We start from the raw sequence: 23,499 nt of genomic DNA on the forward strand, positions 1-23,499 counted from the left end.
TTTTTACTTAATTTCAAATGCCATTGTAAGCATCAGCCAATGAAGGATTATTTCCAGATACTCGAGGTGCTCCAACTTTAGGAGCAGCTGTTTTCAGAAGAAAGATGTAGAATTCGGCTCCTCATGAACAGGTTAGAATCAGCAGTGCACATGGCCTGCTATATAAAACAAATGATCCATCTCGTTAGAAAGGCTGCTCTTAGGGCTAATGTAGACGGAGGCTTTCCATCCTCACTTGAGAGGGAAATAATTGAATTTTCAAACCTATCTATAATTCAAAACAATCATGTTAAAAAGAATTGCTAATCAAGTCCTATTGTTGCCCCAAATTATTTGACAAAACATAATCAAAGTGATTTTGAAATAACCTGTACCAGGTACAGCTTCACTCTTCTCCCTTTCAAGTAACTATTCTGGAAAAAGTTGTGAATAGTGTGATTCTCCAGTGAATTAGAAATTCTGCTTTATTTTTTAATTTTCTTTTTAACATTTATTTTGGAGAGACAGAGTGTGAGCAAGGGAGGGGCAGAGAGAGGGAGATACGGAATCCAAAGCAGGCTCCAGGCTCTGAGCTGTCAGCACAGAGCCCAATGCGGGTCTCTAACTCACGAACCATGAGATCATGACCTGAGCCGAAGTCAGATGCTTCACCAACAGCCACCCGGGTGCCCCAAAATTTTGCTTTATTTTTTAATGTGACCTGCTTCATAACTCACTTCAGAAAAAACTGAATCTCTCACACCTTTTTCAAAAGCAGACGCTCCTGAAAGTCTACTTTCCATGCCATTTCGGATTTTTAAAAGCATGAAAACAAGATTTAACTACATCTGTAAAAACGAGCCGTCACCAAATACCTGCCATCCACGCCACATCAAGTCACAGCCCCAGAAGAAAGGAGACGTAGCACCGTACTGTTAACGGCCAGTTTTTTGGACTCCCTAGCTACACTGAGAGTCACCTGAGGGTAGAAGCTGTGTCTGGTTTTCCCCAGTGCTTAGTCCCCTACATTCCTGTGTCACCCTCTGTGGTCTCCATTTCTGCGAATGAAACCACCACTCTCTGGGGGGAAAACTGGGCATGGTCCTCAATGCTTCCTTCTGCTTCTCAACCTCTCACCCCAATACTCGTTCCACAACAGGATCAGAAAGCTGCACGGATAGGAAGCATTCACAGTACGTCCAGGGGTGCCATTCCCTAGGCAGTCGGTGCGAACGGGCGCTCGCTGGAGTGACGCGCTGAATGTGGAGGCCCTGGATCCAGAGCCAGGTCTCATCTATTCTACTTCCTAAATATTTCTCCATTCTTACCACTTCTCTCTCTCCTTATGGCTAGTACTCACCATAATCTCTTACCTTAATCACCCAAAAAGTCTGCCAACAAGTTGCCCTGACTCCAGAGTTCCCATGCAACTGTGCTTCCCACAGCAGCCAAAGGAAACTTTGTAAGATACAAACCTGACGGCCACTCCTCTACATGAATCCTCCCTAGTTTCCCAGTTCGCTCACAGGAAAGTCCACGTCTCTTATGATCTTGGCCCGGCTTTCTTCTCCCGCTTCATTTCTTACCGCTGTCTAGCTCCCACTCCATGCTCCAAATTAAAGTTTGTCAAACAGGGCTTGTATTTTGCATCTGTTCCTGTTTCCCATGACCCCCTCGTATTACCTGTCATAACAGCTGTCATACTGTTTATTTTATCCCCCACACCCTTTTAAGCTTTGTGAAGGCAAAATCCATTTTTAGTTTGTTCATTTTGTATTTCCAGTGCCTACTAGCGCCTGGCATTAGATGTGTACTCAAAAAATACTTGTTGAATGAATGAATGAATGAATGAATCAAACAATAGTTTAATTAACATTAAATGTTTTAATGTTAAACAGAATTCTGACAAATATCAAACATTAAGAAATTATAAAAAGGTAAACTGAGCTTTGGTACTGTGTTCAGAAATGCTTTCTCTTGACACAAATAATAGATTTGTAGGTTGGGAGTAAAATCTTTCTCAAACGCATTAACAAAAACTACTGAAATGGTAGGGACTTGGGTACATTGTACCCATTTGTTGAAATTAATGCAAATAAAAAGACTGGGAGAAAGTCAATAAATGGTAGGCATGGTTTTCTGTCAATAATGCAAGATTATGATTTAAATGTTGCTATCAAGTAAGGAGATATTATTAACAGTGAAGAACTAGATTTTTAGAAAGAAATCATTTGGGAAGTTCTGCTTTTGTGTTTTTATGTCAATTAGTGATATTACTATTATTAACAAAAATAACTAAGCACTCACTATATGACAGGCACTGTATTAAATGCTTGTATGTATCAGCACATTTATCTTTCCAAGAATCTTTGAAGGAGGCACTTACTATTTTTCTAATTTTATGTAAGGAGAAACTGAGGCTTAGGAAGGTTGAGCAATGTGTCTGAAGTCACAAGCAATTTAAGTGCAAATGGGATGTACACTCGGAATACAAAATGACTCTCTTTACCACTGTGCTATTTTGCAGTAAGGCAACAATAAGACATTCCCTAAAGACTATATTCCAACAACTTTCAGGATATGAGGGTAACTATAATAATAACAACAATAGTAACTTAAAGTGCTTGCTATATATCTGGACTCTGTTCCAAACACAAATGTGTCCATTCCTTTAATCCTCACGGTCGCCCAATGAGGTAGAAACTACTAGTATGTCCATTCCACAGCTCAGGAAACCAAAGCAAAGCAAAGTGATTGGTCCAAGGCCCTAAAGCCAGAAGAATGAAGCCAGAATACAAATGAGAAGTCTGACTCCAAACCTTTGTCTTAACCACTACATGAAATCTTCTCTGGGGGAAAACAGGCTATCATTAAAACTAATACAAATTCTAAAGTAAATTTTGGGATCCATACTTCAGTCAGTCCACAGTCTGTACGGAAGTAATGCAAAATAAATATTCCAGGTTGGACTAGTTCAAATAGCTGTAGGTTACGAATAGAAGACACTATATTCTGAACCTATTCTGCTATTTTTTAGCTCTGAAATCATGGAACCATTTACCCTGTAAATCTCCGTTTCTTGTGTTAAAAATGGCAATCGCCTATCGATAGATGAATGGACAGAGAAGATGTGGTGTATATATAAAATAGAGTATTATTCAGCCATAAAAAAAGAATGAAATCTTGCCATTTGCAACAAAATGGATGGAGCTAGGGAGTATAATGCTAAGTGAAGTCGGTCAGAGAAAGGTAAGTACCATATAATCTTACTCATATGTGGAACTTAAACTAAATGAGCAAAGGAAAATGAGAGAGACAAACCAAGAAACAGACTCTTAACTATAGATAACAAATTGATGATTACCAGAGGAAAAGTGGATGGAGGGATGGGTGAAATAGGGAATGGGGATTAAGGATGACACTTGTGATGAGCACAGGGTGATGTATGGAAGTGGTGAATCACTGTTATATACCTGAAACTAATAGAACACTATACTATGTCATACAGTATGTTAAACAGTATGTTAACTACACTGGGATTAAAATTAAAAACCTAAAAAAAAGGCAATCACACTACCTGCCCTAACTAGTTTGTAAGCCTTCCAAGGATCACTCAAGAAAATAAAGAACATTTTTGCCTTTGGAATGCACTTCTGTACATCAAAATCATTAAAGTCATTCAAAATTCAATACTTGTAGCTTATGTATAAGCTATACATAAAAGGCTCGATTTCATTGCCTTTCCATAGGCCAAAATAGAATACACTTAGCAATGCATAACACTAACGAGCTCTATCCTAAGTGTATTGTAAAATACGGAAGCTACACAAATTATGATCATTTTAATAATGCATACCATGAACTGGGAAATTATCTTTGTAAACACAGTACGATTATTACTCAAGCAATTTTAAGCATATGTACGATGTAACAAAATAACCAACAGTATAAAATAAAAGTCCTAAATTTGTCTTACTGATGCTGATAACAGCTACAGAATGGTGACCTAATATTTTAACAACCTGATGGCCTCTAAAATTAACTTAGTTTTAACATTTACAGTATGCCCAAAATTTGCTAGGGTGCTATTTTAAACATTTACTAAAGTTGATTCCTATGGTAAAAATGAATTAAATTGTGTAAATACCAATTGAGTGCTTTATTATGTGCAAAGGACTGTGCCAGGTACTATGTAAAACAAGGATGAGTAGAACACCAGCCTTGCTTTCAGAAGCTTTACAGACACCACCACACTTACACACAAACACACACGCAGGCTACATGCTAATTACAACTTTAAACATTCTTAGTTTTTAAAATTCTTACACTTTACTTTAGATAACTGTCTGCCTTTAGAAGACATAAATGTGGATATCAGGAGGAAAAAAAACTGCAGCATGAAAACTGAAGGATGCTGTGACTCTTTGATTAACCTGTTCAAAGAGTCTAGTTAACAGTGTCCTTTCAACATAAATACTAAAATTATATACCCTGCAATTAAATAATTTTATATTACTTAACTAGCATAATGATATTAAAACTATAGAAACTGTTTATCTACTTAACCTCTATACCAATATAACTTTATTCATATGCTAACGAAGCAACCTTGTCACATGGCTACAAAAACATGAAAATATAAAAATACTGTTATAATTATGGGGTACTGAAGAATGTAGATTTAAAATTTTAAATGACGTAAAATATTGATCTTCATAAGTATACATTATATTTTTATTTCTGGAAAATGACTTATAAATAGTTCACTTGAGGACATTTCTCATTACTTAAGTCACAGTTCACTGTACAATTAACTTACGTCTACAGATACTCCTTTCCTGTATGATTTCATTTTCTTAAAAAGCAAAATACTTTATTTTCAGTAAAAAAAAATTTACATATGAAAGTCAAAGACAATAATTTCAGTAAACAATGGAAATCAGCCACCATATCTTTTCTTAAGTTCTTCAACAGACTTATCCTTCAATCCTGATTTGTCTATGTGATTGAACAACACACGTGCAACTGAAAAAAAGAGAAAAGAATCATTTTAATCTCCATTTTTTAAAAACTAAGTGAAACAAAAACTAAAGGCAATAACCTGATTTGCCAAGTAAAACTCTTCATATTTTAAAGCAATAATCATTAGGATTATTTATAAATTCTAATTCAGATATTTAAAAAGGTTATCTGAGAAAAAAAACACAGGAAACTAATGACATTTCTTACCAGAATATTCTGTAAAAAAATTCCCCTACTTTCTCAATAACATTAAACTTGCAGATTAAACTTAACTGATTCTGTACTACCTTAAACACTTTTGCCTGTGTAACAAGTATACTTTTAGTTACTTAATATTTCAATTAACTGTTTTTTAAACTGAAACCATTTTATTTTAAAAGAAAATTCTGTATCACTACTGTAAATTAAAACTTCCTAATAACATCACAAAATCATGTTAGTGATACATTTTTATAATATCTAATAAAATATGCAACCCTTAAAAGTTAAAACAGGGCGATTGGGTGGCTCAGTCTGTTAAGCGTCTAACTCTTGATCTCAGCTCAGGCCATGATCTCATGGTTTGTGGGTTCTAGCCCCAAGTCAGGCTCTGTGCTGACACTATGGAGACTGCTTGGGATTCTCTTTCCCTCTCTCTCTCTCTCTGCCCCTCCCCTGCTTGTGTGCTCTCTCGCTCTCAAAATAAAAAAATAAACTTAAAAAAGTAAAACAGAATTTGCCTATAAATCATATAAAATCACCTTTCATACCACTGAATGGCCCACATTCAACACTTTGGAAAACTCCGTTATAGTTCATACATTTCTCAACATTAAAACCAGCTACTGGTTGTTAATGATACAACAGATAACAACAGCTAAATATTAATTAAATGCTTAGTTACATGCCAGGAGCCCTTCCAGGTGCTCCCCAGGTGCTCCCCTTGGCTGGCAATGGTGACCCAACCAAGACAGTACTGTTGGTAGGCCAGTCTAAGGAAACAACTCCCATTCTTTGAATACACTTGAACTTCCCACATGACAGTAGCAAGAAGCTCCTTTATTCAATGCATTTATACTGACAGGCTGTTATGCACTAAGCACGGTTCTACGCCCTGAGGCCTAGAGAACAAGGTACACAAAGATCCTGTTCTCAGGGAGCTTTCATTCTAACAGGGAGAGAAAAATAATAAACAAATACAGGAAATATTTTCAGCTAGTTACATACTATGAAGAAAAGTGAAGCAGGGTAAGAAGCCAGAGGTGATGAGGGAGGGCAGAGGAGCAGTTATTCTGAGTAGGTCTACTGAGAAAAGGTGCCTCTGAGGTGGCAACTCTCAGGTGAAAACTGAATGAAGTGAAGAAGTAGGCAAGGGGAAGACATTCTAGGCTGAGGCAACGGCCAAACGCAGAGCGCCAAAGGCCAAAATAAGTTTACTAGATATATCTAAAGTTTATATAGATATATATAATATAGATATTATATATAGATATATTATATATATTATATAGATATATATATACTAGATATATCAAGTTTACTTGATATATCTAAAGATATAAAGTCAGTATAGTGGAGCAGGAAAAAAAGTAGTACAAAAGATTAGAATAGTAATTAAGAGAAGCCAATATTTTTTAGGGAATTTCAGGGGCTATTTTTGACTTAAAACAGAAACGTCTTTTACTTTTTAAACTCTACCCAAAAAGTTCATGTAAAATTACATGTCCACTTCTCTAAGTACAATGTAAAATGTATTTTTCTTAGTGATTCAGACTCAATGTTGCTGCGAGAAACATAAACAAGAAAAGGAGCCCAAAGTACGTTTAGTCCAGGAGGTATATGAAAATGGTACACAGTTTTTGCTATTTTTAAAACTAAACAACCGGTACTCTTGTATTCTAATACCTTTCTCTTTTTCCTAAAACTTAAGTAAAATCCCAAACTCTAAGTAATTGAAGTTCCCGCACAGGTCGATTTTAGTCAGGTTTCCCTAAGCTGACACCTCATGGTAAAGACCAAGATGTAGAAATAAATAAGGAATACAATTCTGCAGGCTCATCACCTGCCAATTTCCCCCCCATAATCCAGCTGCACTGTACTTAGTTTCTGAATTCAGTCTGCTCTCTCCTGCCTCAGAACTTCTGCATACGTCACTCCCTGGGTCAAAACTCTTCCCCACCCTCTTCATTAATCAACTCCTGTGCTTCTCTGAGGATTCAGCTGAAATCAAACACAAGAAAATTACTCTCATAGTATGAGTCCCACCTCCTTGCACTCATGCCCAGTTACCTGCTCCTGTGGCAGGTACCCTTTACGTGGTCCACGACAGCAGGCTCTCCACCGTTATGCTCTGATGCATTTTCAAGAAGAGTCCAGACTATAAAGCCAGACTGCCTAAGGTTGAATCCTGGGTCTGACTTCCTACCTAGGTGACCTTGGTCAAGTTCCTTACCTCTCTATGCCTCAGTTTCCACCTTTGTAAAAGGGAACTGATAATCACACCTACAACTCATAACGCTGTTGTCAGGATTAAAAGATTTTATTTCACTTAATTCAATTTAACTTGTGATTAAATTTAAATGTATGTGCCTTATACACAGTAAATATTCAATACATGTTCCCTACTGTTTGTTGAAAACATAAAGGAACATGTCAGAATAAAGAGATCTGGAAAAGCTTTCTTCACAGAACTTACTTTTTTTCTCAGGTTCTGACATAAACATCACTGCCATATCAAACCTTTTTAGTTCAGAAAGTCTCTGTAAGATTTCAAAGATGAGTGATGGCTCTTCTTTCCTGAAATAATCCAAATATAAAACAAATGATTAAAAGTAGCTCATTTAATTCTGGTTTTTTCTAACACAGTATTTCTAATTATATAGAAATAAGACCTCCATTTATCTTTCTCCCTGGATATAGTCTATATTTTAAGTGCCCAAATGAAGAGATTTATCGTCAACTGAAGAAATTACAATATTCCTAAATGTGAAGCTTAGCACAGACTTTATTAACTTGCTATCACATCTGTCACTTCTACACCTTCCTTTCTTTAAAAAAAGTTTTTTTAAGGGGCGCCTGGGTGGCTCAGGCAGTTAAGCGTCCGACTTCGACTCAGGTCATGATCTCACAGTTTGTGAGTTCGAGCCCCACATCAGGCTCTGTGCTGACAGCTCAGAGCCTGGAGCATGCTTCAGATTCTGTCTCCTCTCTCTGCCCCTCCCGTGCTCATGCTCTGTCTCTGTCTCTCAATAATAAATAAACGTTACAAAAAAAATTTAAAAAAATTTGTAAGTCCTTTTTCCTCCTACCTAGTCATTTCTCTTATTGCTTGCACTTGTCATCTTTTTACAACTTCTGTAATGCTGAAATTTACTAGAAAGCTGATTTAGTTATACAGAAGGTAGTAATAATGAAATCCAAGAGAATGACTTTCCCAAATCACTAGAAACAGTGTAACATTACAATACACAGGTATAAGGGAAAAAAATTCAACTTACTCAATGTAAAAGTCATGCAGAATTTTAATGATTTGGTTGAATACATCTGGATCTAGATTCTTCTGAAACAACTTAGGATACATGGATGGTTCAATTTTCTTGGAAGAGATATAAAGAGTTAGAAAACTACATTATGGCAACATTCACATATCACAAATTATGTATATAACAATTGCTTAGGTGAATATGGTAAAGAATAACTATTATGCATTAGTCCTTACTGAGTAATAATGAGGTCACAGTGAAATGTAACTGTGATAGAACCAAAGAGGAACTGTAAGATAATCACTCTGCTCAAGGCAGAGAAAAATCTCATGAACAGAGAGATGGAGATGTACACCCCCTTAGGAGAGACAGGAAACTTGAGAGTGCTCTCAAGGAGCAATAAAAATAACCGGACAGTTTAAAAAATAGAATTAGGGGCGCCTGGGTGGCGCAGTCGGTTAAGCGTCCGACTTCAGCCAGGTCACGATCTCGCGGTCCGTGAGTTCGAGCCCCGCGTCAGGCTCTGGGCCGATGGCTCGGAGCCTGGAGCCTGTTTCCGATTCTGTGTCTCCCTCTCTCTCTGCCCCTCCCCCGTTCATGCTCTGTCTCTCTCTGTCCCAAAAAAAAAATAAAAAAAAAAAAAAAAAAAAAAAAAAAAGTTGAAAAAAAAATAGAATTACATGAGACAATGTATTTAGAAGTAATTGCGTTCTGGAAAATTGCAAGGGATTATTACTGTAATCACACTTGAGAAAGACAATGCTAAAATCCATTATTTGGTCAATTTCATAAGATTTGTTCTTTTTCTGGGAGCAAATAAGAGCTCATTTTCAGGAGAATGATTGCCTAAATATTGCAAGCAGTTGCTTGGGGCACATGGAAGGCACTCAATGTATTTTAACTTCTTAAAGAAGTTAAAGAAGAATGAAGAATTAAGTTTAGGTTATGGTTTTTCAAATTAGATTAAGTTATTTTAGACCACAGAATTTAACACAGAACCTATTTCCAAAGGCTTCCTGGTTGCAAGTATTTAAAATAGTCTGGCCAGGGTAATATACGCATTCAGCAAGTGCTCTACAACCCTCTTATACAAGAGCAAATACAGTACTCTTATTATATAGTGACAAAAGCAGCTCTGACCTTTCACTTAACTAGAACTGCTAGCTTCCTCTTTCTTACCTTCACATACCGATACAACATATCTGGGGAATTTTTAAGTTGTCTGAAATCAGATTCAAGCTGAAACGAGTTTGCAGGAACAGGAGGAAGAACAGTAGTGATAAACTGAGCAGGTGCTCTGTCTATCTGTATAGAAGTCTTCTCACTGAAAGACTGACATACATCCTGTTTCAGGTTGACTTGGGGTCTGAAATATTTCAGAGGCATCAAACAATTAGAAAAGAACCACAAATCGTCAAAGCTTATATAAGGAGACATCAACAGAGATTTTTTAATTTCTGACTTTACTAATATATTATTGTAACTATTTATATTCTGCACATAGCAAATTCTTTTAGCTGTCAATATCTGTATTTTTGGTAAGACAGATTATACTTTTGCAAATTTTCACATACTGGCTATATAACAACTATTCTCATCTATAGGGCTAATATAACCTGGTCACCTTTTAAAGCGCACCATTTCTATATACAACATTACTACATCACATACACTCACAACTCAGCCTTTCCGAAATCTGAATTAGCACGTGTCAAGAAAGATACTCCAAGACACTAAGTGCCTCCTCCTTTAAAAACAATATCTGCCTACTTAGTGTTTTCCTCAAATCACTTATCACTATCACTTTAAATAAAACCACTGAAATTCAACATTAAAAAAAAACTTTTAATAGGATTGCTGAGTGGCAATACAAGAATGGATGAATAAAGCTTCAACATCCCAAAATAAACCGAATTAATCTATATCTTTTATGTTCTTACCATTAAGCATACATATGACTATTTTAAAATTCCAAGCATAATTTAAGGAGCCCACAAATAATCTTATGTATTAATGACTAGAATAACGATGACTAAATTCTACACTTTTTATGAAGCTTCCTTTTAAAAAATTAAAGATTTTTGGGAGTGCCCAGGTGGCTGAGTCAGTTAAGTGTCTGACTTCGGCTCAGGTAATGATCTCACAGTTCGTGAATTCGAGCCTCACATCGGGCTCTGTGCTGACAGCTCAGAGCCTGGAACCTGCTTCATACTCTGTGTCTCCCTCTCTCTCTGCCCCTCCCCCACTTGTGTGCACTCTCAGTCTCTCTCTCTCTCAACAATAAACATTAAAAATTTTCATAAAAAAGAAACTAAAGATTTTTCTAAATTAAAAAGTGAAATACATACACTGAAGTTCTAGAACAAAAATGCACAGAATCAATTTGCTCAAGATACTTTCTTATTTCTAACTCTCCCACTATGGTATAGGAATAGTGATCACACCTTAAACGAACCCTCTCTTACAGTTAAGTACATATGAAAAAGAAAAACTAGAATGTGAAGTTGGGCAGTTCAAAGAATTTTGGTGATGAGCACAAACCAGAAGTCTCATCAGTAATATCAACTTTCTAGTGAATTACAACCATTCCAGATGAGTATAAAATAAGAGTATTTCTTCTACTCACGGCCGGACTGAAGTATCACTGATTTCTTCTATTTTCAGTACTTTTGCTTTTGGAATATCACTTGTGGGCAAAAGGTCATCTTGGCTTGAATTTTTCTTACTTGTAGCGCCTGCACTTGCTATCCCATTTGCCAGAGTAATGTTATTAGCAGCAGTATCTGGCACATCAATAGTCTGTATCAAATTACCAGTTTCTTCAATAATAACCTTCTTGAGTGGTTTCTAAAACAATTAAAATCAATTCTTTAAATCAACGTATTAGGGTTTTCTATTTTAGGATCACAAATTAAAAGGTTGCAGTGTTCTTACAGCTGATATCGGCTATGTATTTTGAGAATGTACTTGGATTTTAATTTCCCAGACTAACAGTTGTAAGTAAATTCAATTTGATGGTTAGACACACAGGAGTCATACTCTGAGAATATAAAGACTAAAAAGATGCACAGTCCCTACCATATGGAAGTCTAAATGGGAGAAAGAAGAGATGCTCCTATACATAATTACAAGACAATGGGATGCATGCTATAAAAGGTGAAGTACAAAATGCTAAGAGAACAAGGGAGGCTTCACAGAAAAAGGACACATGAACGGCAATGTGGAAGGGCACTGCATGGTCAGTGGAAATATGAGAAGTCCAATGGGGCTGGTGCAAGGGGAGGAGTGGTGGTATGGACAAAGCCTGAAAGGCTCCTTAAAGGCAGTTATAAAGGAATTATGCGCCATGTCAAGGAGTTTGGACTTCATCCTACAGGCAACAAAGCCAAGAAAAATGATAGCCAAACCTACAGTGGGCTAACTGAAGACACGCAGAAAAAGGTCAGTTAATTAGTATTCTGTATGAAACAGACTAACATTAAAATCGAAGTAGATTTTCTAATATGTAGCAGCTGGATAAAACCAGCGAAGGATTAAAGATCTGCCAAAGATATTCACGAAGTTGGTAAGACTTGACCGTATGGTTTTTAATTTAATAAAATAAATAGGGTTCACTCTTTCAGTCACTGTGTCAAACATGTTCAATTTCTTCTTAAGTTTACATATAATACTCTGTTAGTAATAAAAAATTTTTCTTCAATATAATCTAAGTGTTCATTCCAACTGTATGGTTGAACTTTAAATCAAAACGTTGTAGATATAAAAACTTTTTGGGGCGCCTGGGTGGCTCAGTCGGTTGGTTGAGCATCCAACTTTGGCTCAGGTCATGATCTCATGGTTTGTGAGTTCAAGCCCTGCGTCAGGCTCTGGGCTGACAGCTCAGAGCCTGGAGCCTGCTTTGGATTCGGTGTCTCCCTCTCTCTCTGCCCCTCCCCCGCTCATGCTCTGTCTCTCTGTCAAAAATAAACAAACATTAAAAAAAAAAAACTTTTTGACATATATACTGAACTCAATGACATACAAACTCAATGTTAAATGCAGACATTCTATTAACACAGCTAAGACTAACAGTTAACAACCAAATGTTACTGGATGAACGTAACTTTTAAAAGCCATTAGCAAATTTGTTAACAGAATCACAGTAGCAGTTCTATTTAAAGTGCAATTACGTTAAGCTAAGGCCTTCGCTTTGCTGAGAAAAATCAACAGCAACAGTTTTCTATGAAGATATTAACCAAGAATGGGCATGTGTTAGTGCTGCAAAATAAACTGTCATTTCTGACAGGCAATAATCATTGAACTAAATCAATATAGTCCCATTTAAAGCCAAATCCTTTCACTGACAACAGATGTGTCAACATGATCCCAATTTTAAAATTTCCTAATCGGTGGTCTCTATTAAGTGTAGGCAGCTCCCACTGGGAGCTGCTGAGGGCTACTGATGGTTAGGGGGGCAGGGGGAATGACAGTATGCTGGTTAACAGGAGTCAAACACAAAAGATATCACTACAGAAAGATGTAAGAATATATGAAAGCTTCAATTAACCATTTTTTTAAAATTAAATTTAGATGCATGACATTTTACTTAGCTCTATATGAACATGGCCATTTCAAGAAAAGGAAGAGAAAAATAATAAACAGAAAGGGAGAAAGAGATGGGAAGTACCAGGTAGAAAGGTGAAGTTTTGCTACAGGAAAACAGAGAAATGAAAATAAAGTATTTCAGCAGAGGCTATGAGATCAGGAAACGCTTCATTTACTACCACCCATTAGGGAGCCCCAGGTCCCAGATAATCTACATCACTGCTCTTCTACATTCTCTCCGGAGATTTGCCAGAAGTGCTCTCAGGCTGTCAGCCCTTGAAACAGAGACTTCCCTGGCCTAGGCTCTCACTTGACTAAAATCATCCTAGGACTCTCTCCACGTCCTGGACTTTCCTCTCTTTCCTGACCACTTTTCCCGTGATCAGGTTCCTGAAAAGGAAATTAATATTCATTTCACCTAAAACTGCCTTAGCGTTAATCGGTATTATTTCCTTTGATCTAAACTAACCTGTGAGTTATTCTCAAGGAGAAAAAGTAAGGATCACACAGGGATTTGGTAACTGGCCCAAGACTTCAAAGTTTATGAAGGGGGACTAAAATCAACTCTTAAAAACATTACATCAAACTGCATCTTTGATTTTTTAAATAACACCCACTTTTTTACTATAGAGACCTATTATAAAAATAAACAGCAATTTTCCCTTCCCCGCTAGGATACTGATTTTGTTTGGGATCATTTACAGAATGGTTTACCTCAGATGTTACATTTCATAGAGGTGTTTTGTTTTGTTTTGAGGTCTTCCCACAAAAGATTTAAATACATGTTGCGTTTTCAAACTATTAACATAAACTGATTTTTAAAGTGAGGGAGAAGAGAACCTAACAAATATATAAAAGCTCCTCAGGGCACACTGGCCATGGCACATCACATACACAGATATTTGGTTTACTACATGTCAATGTTTTTATAATTATGGACAACGAAGTCTGACAAAAGCTTTTTAAACCTTGTGAATTAATTTTTGTGAAAACATCTTACAAAGATGTAAAAGTTTAAACCACTTTTAATTAAACATCTGATCACCTTTACTGAAAAGAACAGAATAGCAGCACATTAACATAATGTATGAAAATGCATACAATGTATAAAAGCTACTAGGTTTATGCCTGGCATATGAACAAGTACAGTCTCAGAATAAAGTCACAGTAAGAACACTAGGGGGCGCCTGGCTGTCTCAGTCAGTAGAGCATGCAACTCTTGATCTCAGGGTCCTGAGTTCAAGTCCCACGTTGGGTGTGGAATTAAAAACAACACTGGAAAAGCATTAAACTAAGAAATTCTGTTACTAACCTGAAATATGAACTTGACAAACTTTCTTTGCCTTTCTTCCTTTGTAAAAAGAAGACAAAGTATCTGTTTTGACTTCCTCACAAAATTATTTCTCTCAAAATATCTGCTATGCATAACAGTTACTTCCAGGAGGCAGGGAGAGAATCACGAGCAGTGAGGGGCACACGGGGAGATTTTGGGGGCTGACACCTTTCAAGTTTTGACCTAGCTGATTTCATGGGTGTTCACTTTATAATTATTTTTTAAATCTTAATTTGTCTTGTGTACTCTTCTGTATATGTGAATGTTAGAAATTACCATAGAGTCATATCATATATAGATATATTTATATATATATATATTTGCCCTAAATGAATAACTTTAAAGATCCAGCACAGAACAAATTGCTAAATTCACACCAGCTATTCCTTCTAATATTGCAGGGGGAAAAAACTGGCTTTGTTGGGCTTAATGAAAAATACTACAGTATACCAAAAACAATGTGCAATGGTATATTTTTAAGGACGATTTGCATATACTACAGTTTTGCCGTAGGTGCTGATTTTTTTTTTTTTTTAAGGTGTAGATATAGTACTGAGGGCTTTGCAATGTTAGGGTAATAAACCTGACTGAGGACATTTTAACGATCCTCAGGTTTCTCCGGACATACATGCGATGGGCTGTGTCATTTCCCCACACAGAGCTGGGAGCAGGTGTCTCTCAGAGAGAATGAGGCTGATTACAGCAAGGTGGACATACCACTTGTGCAAATGTGCATTGTACAAAGACCATGTGCTGGATTCTTCGAGCCACGAGGCACACCTCTAACTTTATTTCCAACTGACTGAGCCCCAGGCTGTCCACAGTTGTTTGATGAGTTATGAAAACACCCGAACCAGGGCCCTGTGGTGTCTTCACTAAGTAAAAGGGACAGGTCTCCCCCTTATCCTTGGGGGTTACCTGAACATGTGAAAAACTCTCTGCTTCTGAGCAGGGACCTGAGAGTAGAGAGTTTAAGATGGTGAAGGAATAAATGGGGGTTTCTTTTAATTCTGCACAATCTATGCAAATCACAACAGGCCTCCAATCCTCCTAGGGCCTTTATCAGATCCAGAAGCTGGTGCTGCTCCCGTGAGGAACAGCAGCTCTGTCTCTACCAAGGGTACAGAGGACAAGGGAGACGCTGCGGTCATTTTCAGTTGTGACTCTTCCGGGAAACCTTCATCTTTCTGGACAGCACCCTCTCCTGGCCTTACCTCTGTTTTGTGTGTTGTGTGGTGTGTCTGCTGCGTTACTTATTTTCAAAGTCCAAACTCTTAGCTCAGGAGCCTCCAGGCTTCTCGATTTTCAGCTTGTTGTCTTGGTTGTGCCTCCAGAAGCCAAAAGCACTTAAAGGCTGAGGACCTTGGGGCTTTTACCGCGCATTTCTGGGAATAACACGAGGAGGATGGCACCACACTCCATACTGAAGTCTCACGGCCTGGCTGACTCCCAAGAACTCCTCTATGTGGGATGGTTGTTGTTTCCTCCTCTCCTGTCTCCAGTGAGACAATTAACCTGTTCAGAATGTCTGCGGTAAATCCTCACAACTGGAAAATGTGAAACCTCATCCCTCCAACTTTACACTGTGTGCTTTGTGCCATTTTGAATGGTCTTAGGTAAATTTCCTAACTCATCACTGCTCCTTCTCTGGTGGCAGATGCGCTACACGGAATCCCTCCAGTTGTACCCTGGGTAAAAATATGCTTAATTATCAGAAGTCACGTATTTGTGCTAGAAAACGTACACTGGAAATGGAAGTTATGAAGAAAGAAAATCAGTTAAAACTGCAGGGCCAGTTCCCCACAAAGTCCTTCAGTTGCGTTCACATGAGCACGTTCTGTTGTGTCCTGAGTCACTGTTAGAATGGATACCACCCCTCATGATACATCATGGGAGTTTTATACTAGAAGCTGAAACACATCTGTGTTGATCCTATCATTTAGAATTTTTGTCTTTTTCCATAGAATATAATCACTGTGTCTCACAGTGTACTTAAAAATCAGAATTAACAAAGTAACATAAACATAGCTGAGCTTAGTTGACATTTATAAGTAACATGCTCCTCTCAGAAAACACGTTCTCAGTTCCCCTGCAAGACTCCAGACATCCCTATCCAACCAGAGATCTGAGGCCATTGACAGAACTCCCAGAGAAGACTTCTTTGTCTGGGAGGGACACAGAGGGAGGTCAGGGCTGACAGGCAGAACTTTTTCATGGGAGTGGCTATGATTCCACGTGCAGAGTATGGGCTTTTTATTCCCATTCGTTCTCTTCTCAATATACAAATAACAACCTTCTGTGGCCACGGAGAGGGAGGGATGCGAATGCCTGTCTGAAATGCTACTTTATTAGTCTGTAATTACTTGTGTTCGTCCTCTAGGATGCGACCCCTTGCTGTTCTACATTCGCAAACATGGGCAGTGACGGGTGGTGACAGTCGTTTAACCTCCTGGCATCTATTCCCCCAAGCTGTAGGTGACACCCAGTGGGAAGGGTAGCGTTTTCTGGCACTGATGCTGCTCTCTTGCAACCCGGTGGTAGGAAAGGTGGCAGGTGCTGACACCTGCTTTTTTGGGTTTCAGCTGCTGCTGGTATTGGTTCTTCTGTCATATCAACATAGCTTTCACTTCTGTTCTGCAGGTCAATATGGATGCAAGAGAACTTCCTCCCTTACCAGGACCATCCTGCACGTCCTACTCCATGCCCCCCCCTCATCACCATTCATGCGCTACAAGCCACCTCTACCTCCCACATCTTGGTGGCCCCGGGGAGTGCACCTACCACCTCCACCTGCAGAGGATGTGAACAGTAGGAGTTGACATGCAAAGCACATTCACCTTATTTCTGTTGTGGTTGAACTCAGGTGCTGATTTTAGATTAAACCCCACACAAGATGCAAAGCTCTTATAATAAAATCATAATCTCGAACAAGAATGGTACTAGCAATTAAAAATATTTAATTATTATAAAATGTAAAACGACTTCAAATATCTTTAATATCAGAAAACATATGGAAATATTTAAATTTATACCGCTAAATTAAGTCACTGAAAAAGTTATACCAGAATTCTAAATAGCTGAATTTTCTCCAGTTTTATTACGTCAATAATCCTAAGAAGTGTTTTTTAAAGATTCTAAAAATGGTCCTAAGAACTTTCAACATTTCTTTTCAGAGTTTATTAATTCAACAGTTTGTTTCCAACTCTTATTAATACAACACTGATACTTAAAATGGAAAAAAACGAAAGAAAAGTGCTTTTCACTTACAGTTGACCCAAGATGAGATGGATTATCAACAGGTTTTATCACATTTTGCCTTTGTGCAGAATCGAGAAAAACATCATCCCAGTGTCCTTTCTCAATTAAGTCCTTGAAAATAAATTTGTAAGCATGACTATCAAAATATCCTCAAGTTATTTATGTTAACAGATAATGTGTTTCTGTTTCAGAAAATAAGACCGTATTTTGGTGAAAAGAACACATTACCTTTTTAATTTTGGAAAGTTCAGTTACTGCTTGCTTATTCCCAGGTTCCAGAAGTAAAACAGTTTCAAAATCTAAAGTGAATTTTTAAGAACTACAATAAATTAGTGAAATACTTTATGGAGTTCAAGACATGATACATTTAGTTAATAACCCATGTTTATCTCAAGAAGTTTTGCTCAGGATGCTAGAAACAGGGAGCAACAGTAAGAGCTAAGCATTTACTAAGTTCTATTCTAGTTACTTTATGTGAATTCTCTTGTAACCCTCATCACAACGCCACTTTACAGATGATACAAATAAGACCTAGAGGTCATCTAACTCACCAAAGCTCTCACACACACTACTAAAGAATGACAGGGTCACTCAGCAAATGTAAGATAGAATCTAAGAGACCATATAATGGGATATTGTTCAGCCTTAAACCTTGAAGACATTATGCTAAGTGAAATAAGCCAGACACACTCCCTCTCTCTCTGACCCTCCCCCGTTCATGCTCTGTCTCTGTCTCAAAAATAAATAAACGTTAAAAAAATAAAAGAAATAAGCCAGACACAAAATGACAAATATTGCATGATTCAACTTATATAACGTATGTAGAATAGTCAAATTCATAGATAGAAAGTAGAATGGTGGTTACCAAGGGCTGGAAGGGGGGGGGGGGGGGGGGACAAGAAGTTCTTATTTAATGGGGAGATTTTCAGGATTAGATGATGAAAAAGTTCTAAAGATGTTTGGTAGTGATGCTTGCACAACAGTGTGAACGTACTTAATGCTACTGAACTGTACACTTAAAAAGGGTTAAGATGGTAAATTTTGTTCACGTTATGTATATTTTACTACCATTTTTTAAATGCATGAGCTACAGCTAAAGCCAGGCTTAGAGAGAAACTGTCATATTTAAATGCACATATGAGAAAAGGCGGCTGAAAATCCAAGTACTGACGTCAAAGTATTAGAAAACATGCAAATTAAACCTAAACAAAGCTGAAGAGCAGAAATAAAATGAAACAGAAAACACACACAATAAAACCAAGTTGGTTCTTTAAAGAAACTAACAGAATGAATACTTAAAATCTGACAGATCCTGGAAAAATAAAATAATTAGTACCAAGAATAAAAAGGCGCATCACTCCAGATTCCACATTATCCTCTAACCCTGAACAGCTGATCCCCTTCCCTTTTCTTTCTGCCTTTTCCTTTTCACTGATAATTCAAATTACTCATTAATTTCCACTGGCAGTTAGCCAGATTAGACTATATGCTATTAAAGTAAAAGATAATCCGGTCCACTACGGAAGCCATATTCCTCCAAATATGCCAACTATGAATGATCTAAACTGTGAAAGAAAATTTACTTCTCTAAGTTCTGTATTCTTGAACCCTGGAAAAGCTACATGAATCTCTGCTTCTGTAACTTGGCAGTCTCATCAGGACAAGTGAGTGACAGTTGTCATAAAACAGTCGTACCTTGTTTGGCATCATTTAACTTTCCCAAAAATGTTCTCGCCGTTCCTCTCCTGGCAAAAGCTTTAGAGTATGAGCCATCTAATAAAATAGCTTGTGTGCAGTCTTTTTCAGCTTCTTCATATCTGTTAAACACGACAAAATTACCAACTGGAAAATGCAGCTTATAGAAAAACTTCACATAAACTTGAGTTTCTAATGTAAAAAGCAGGCATATTATTTCAACTAAAAACTCCCAAATCTGTCTTTGAAGGAAGACCATTTCTTTTTTATTCTTCATTCTCACCAAAACTTGGGATCATTTGGTAAGGAGGGAAAAGGTACCAGATTAAAAGAAAGCCAGAAAAAAGTGTGCTGGAAGGATGCAATCGAATGATGGTAAAGCACAAGCAGAGCAGACAAAAGAATCCCACTGCTGGCAGCCTACCTCCCCTCTAACTTTACGTGTAGTACACGTAAGTACTACACTAACAGTTAGAACTGGCACTAATTTTCAAATACAACTTCAATAATATTTACCCACAATAGACACCACCTAAGGAAAACAAGACCATGGGACTTAGGACTCCTTATATGTGTGATGGCATATCATCTAACGCTTTTCATAAATTCTACTCAACCATGCAACCAGCTATCAATTCAGTCAGACTGGGTAGTGCTCTATAAAAACAAAAAGCTAAGGAGACCTTAAAAAAAACCAAAAACTTAAGACCCTCCTATATTTCAAAATGACATTAATGAATTACTGTAAATTTATTTGGCATGATAATGGTATTGTGGTTATGTACAAAAAATCTTTTAGGGATTAGATGTCATAATACCTATGATTTGCTTTACAATAATTCAGAGGGAAAAAAGCTAAATGTAACAAAAAAAGTACGGCTTGTTAAAACTAGATGATTTGGTACATGAAGTTTATTATATTACTTTCATGAAAGCTGCAAACATTTCATAATAAAAATATTCTAAAACAGGAGAATCTCCTGTGATTACATTTTCCCTAAGGCCTACATGACTGCTATCCTATCCTTGAAACAAGACCTCCTAAGAACAAAATAAAATTTCTAATGAACTTAAACATCCCTTAATCCTTTAATTCGCTTTTCAATGAAAGAAAGAGTATGTCTGTATATGTGCAAATATAGAGGCCCTATGCCTCTACCAATATATTTTCTACTTTGCTGATTAGGTCATTCTCCCATTCAAGACATGAACACGGCCCCCACACTTTTCAGGGTACAGTACTTTAAAGAGCACAAAGCCAAGGGCTTGTCTGGCTCTCCAGCCTTATCTCTATCACTGGACCCTGCATAACAGTCATAATACGAACCACTTGCCCTTTCAGAAGTTACATGAACTTTTCCACTCTGAACTGGGACACTCAACCTATTTTTCACCTCTCAACCTATTATTCACTCTCACTGATCAAAATAATGTATCTCTAATTGTGTCTATTTTTTTAATTTTTAGTATCTATTCAGTCTTGAGAGAGAGAGAGAGAGAGAGCGAGCGAGCAAGGGGCAGAGAGAGAGGGAGACACAGAATCCGAAGCAGGCCCCAGGCTCCGAGCTGTCAGCACAGAGCCCAACACAGGACTCGAACCCACAAACCACGAGATCATGACCTGAACCAAAGTCAGATGCTTAATCGACTGAGCCACCTAGGCACCCCATGTTTGTCTGTTAGTTTAAATGAGGATATATATAAACAAAATTTACTTGTATGACAGGAGTTCCTAACCTGAGGTCCTTTGAGAGATGTGAAAAGCTGAATGGAAAAAACACTACATGCTTATTTTCAGTTACTTACTTTAAATGGGATTTAGCTTTTCTTTCCATTATAACTGCAGACAATAAACCATGGTAGCAAAAGCAGTAGGTGATTTTACACTAATAAGTATCACTGATATTTTCATATCACATTACAACTGTTACAAACATCTCAAAATACTATTTATGCTCACCACTATTTCAGATTTACAGTAGTAATTTAACCTGCTGTTTGTTTGTATGTGATCACAGAATCCCTGTTTATAAATGCTCCTATGACCTAACTGGCCAACTATCGGGCAACTCTGTCCCTAGCAGTCATTCAGATGCCAAAGAGCAAGGTCACGTGTTATCACACTGGGAACACAATCATCTGTGCACCTTTTTGGGTATTTCCTATCCACACTTATCAGTTCATCAGTATGTGGAAGAAGATGTCACAGATCACCCCAAACCTAAAGTTTCACATTACGTCTTTCAAAAACATTTTTAGCTTTAAATTTACCTGTATTTTTTTTTTAATTTTTTTTTTTTTTAACGTTTATTTATTTTTGAGACAGAGAGAGAGACAGAGCATGAACGGGGGAGGAGCAGAGAGAGAGACACAGAATCGGAAGCAGGCTCCAGGCTCTGAGCCATCAGCCCAGAGCCCGACGCGGGGCTCGAACTCACGGACCGTGAGATCGCGAGATCGTGACCTGAGCTGAAGTCGGACGCTTAACCGACTGAGCCACCCAGGCGCCCCAAATTTACCTGTATTTTTTTTAAAGTAGGCTCCATGCCCAGCATAGAACCTGAACTCACAGACCTGAGATCAAGACCTGAGCTGAGATCAAGAAGTCAGACGCTTCACCAACTGAGCCACCCCAGCACCCCGAATTCGCCTATGTTTTAAATGTAGTTTCTCATTTTGTTGTGGTATGTATATCACTGTATCACAAATTTTTAAAAACTGTTTCAATAAAATTGATTTCCTTTGTACTCTCAAATGTATAATTATACATGGAAAAATACTATTCTGAAGAAGGTTCCCCATGCAGCCAAAGGGGTCCATGGCACCAAGGTAACTACGAATCCCTATTTTAAGTATTTACATGGTTTTTTCTTAAATTCTGTCACTAGTGTATAAAATATTATCACAACAGATATAAAGAACCATGAGACACAGTTTCTGCCGTCAGATATTATCCTGATTGTCCAACTTGGAACCCCTGAGTACATCCCGAACAGTTGTTTAGTACCATAGGACCAAGTTTTAGCTGTATATATATAATCAATCAGCTTATCTCAATGGCAACAATTCTCTTTTGTGATGTATGGATATGCATATATAAAACACTTCCAGATAAAAATGTGCCCAAAAGGTTCTGAGGTTAAAATAATTTTTAGGGACACCTGCGTGGCTCAGTCAGTTAAGCGTCCGACTTCGGCTCAGGTCACGATCTCACAGCTTATGAGTTTGAGCCCTACATCGGGCTCTGTTACTGACAGCTCAGAACCTGAAGCCTGTGTCTCCCTCTCTCCCTGTCCCTCCCCACTCAAGCTGTCTCTCTCTCAATAAACATTAAAAAGATTTTTTTAATAATTTTTAAATCATTAATTCAGAATAACACGCATGAAACAATTAATGTTAAATTGTGTAATGGCAGACTATTAAAAGTGGGACAATAGGGGCGCCTGGGTGGCTCAGTTGGTTGAGCATCCGACTTTGGCTCAGGTCATGATCTCACAGCTCATGAGTTCGAGCCCCGCGTCGGGCTCTGTGCTGAGAGCTCAGAGCCTGAAGCCTGCTTGGGATTCTGTGTCTCCCTCTCTCTCTGCCCCTAACCCACTCGCATTCTGTCTCTGTTTCTCTCAAAAATAAACAAACATTAAAAAAAACAAAAATAGTGGGAAAATAATAACAAGAGCTAATATTTACTGAATACATACTGATATTCAGTCTCTCTCTCTCTCTCATTTAAATTTAATGCTCAGCTGCTTCTGATTCTGTGTCTCCCTCTCTCTCTGCCCCTCTCCCACTCATGCACGCACGCGCACGCTCTCTCTGTGAAAAATAAACATTAAAAAAAAATTTTTTTTAAATAAAAAATAAATTTAATGCTCAGGAGTAAATAAATTATATTTTATTTAATTGTCTATCTAATAAGCCAATTTATGGTAAATTTCATTTTCACCCTGAAAAGCATTAAGTACATCCAACACTTACTTCTGAATCTTCAGATAGGCCATTGCTCTGTTAGCCGGAAGAAGGGCATTAGTGCCATCTGCTACTATCCCCCGAGTGTAGCATTCAATTGCCCTTTCGTATTTCCCCTCTTTGAAAAATCCATTCCCCTATCATTTTGGAGAGAAATATAAAGAAGAACGAAAAAAAATGCCAAAAAGTTAGTTGAATCCA

General features: G+C 37.7%; 1 protein-coding gene across 1 annotated transcript in view; it reads right to left on the reverse strand.

The window, feature by feature from the left end:
* Window positions 1–2,526: 2,526 nt before the first annotated feature.
* Window positions 2,527–23,499, reverse strand: part of RPAP3 (RNA polymerase II associated protein 3) — a 39,931-nt gene continuing 18,958 nt past the window's right edge. The window contains exons 9-17 of the mRNA XM_049625341.1: window positions 23,308–23,435; window positions 19,333–19,454; window positions 17,866–17,936; window positions 17,647–17,748; window positions 11,089–11,309; window positions 9,642–9,828; window positions 8,478–8,575; window positions 7,676–7,776; window positions 2,527–5,004 (exon numbers count right to left, since the gene is read on the reverse strand). Of these exons, the coding sequence (XP_049481298.1) occupies window positions 4,919–5,004; window positions 7,676–7,776; window positions 8,478–8,575; window positions 9,642–9,828; window positions 11,089–11,309; window positions 17,647–17,748; window positions 17,866–17,936; window positions 19,333–19,454; window positions 23,308–23,435 (1,116 nt within the window). The 3' untranslated portion in view covers window positions 2,527–4,918. The remainder of the gene's footprint in view (window positions 5,005–7,675; window positions 7,777–8,477; window positions 8,576–9,641; window positions 9,829–11,088; window positions 11,310–17,646; window positions 17,749–17,865; window positions 17,937–19,332; window positions 19,455–23,307; window positions 23,436–23,499) is intronic.

This window comes from Panthera uncia, chromosome B4, assembly GCF_023721935.1.
Source record: "Panthera uncia isolate 11264 chromosome B4, Puncia_PCG_1.0, whole genome shotgun sequence".
In the NCBI taxonomy this organism is placed as follows: domain Eukaryota; kingdom Metazoa; phylum Chordata; class Mammalia; order Carnivora; family Felidae; genus Panthera; species Panthera uncia.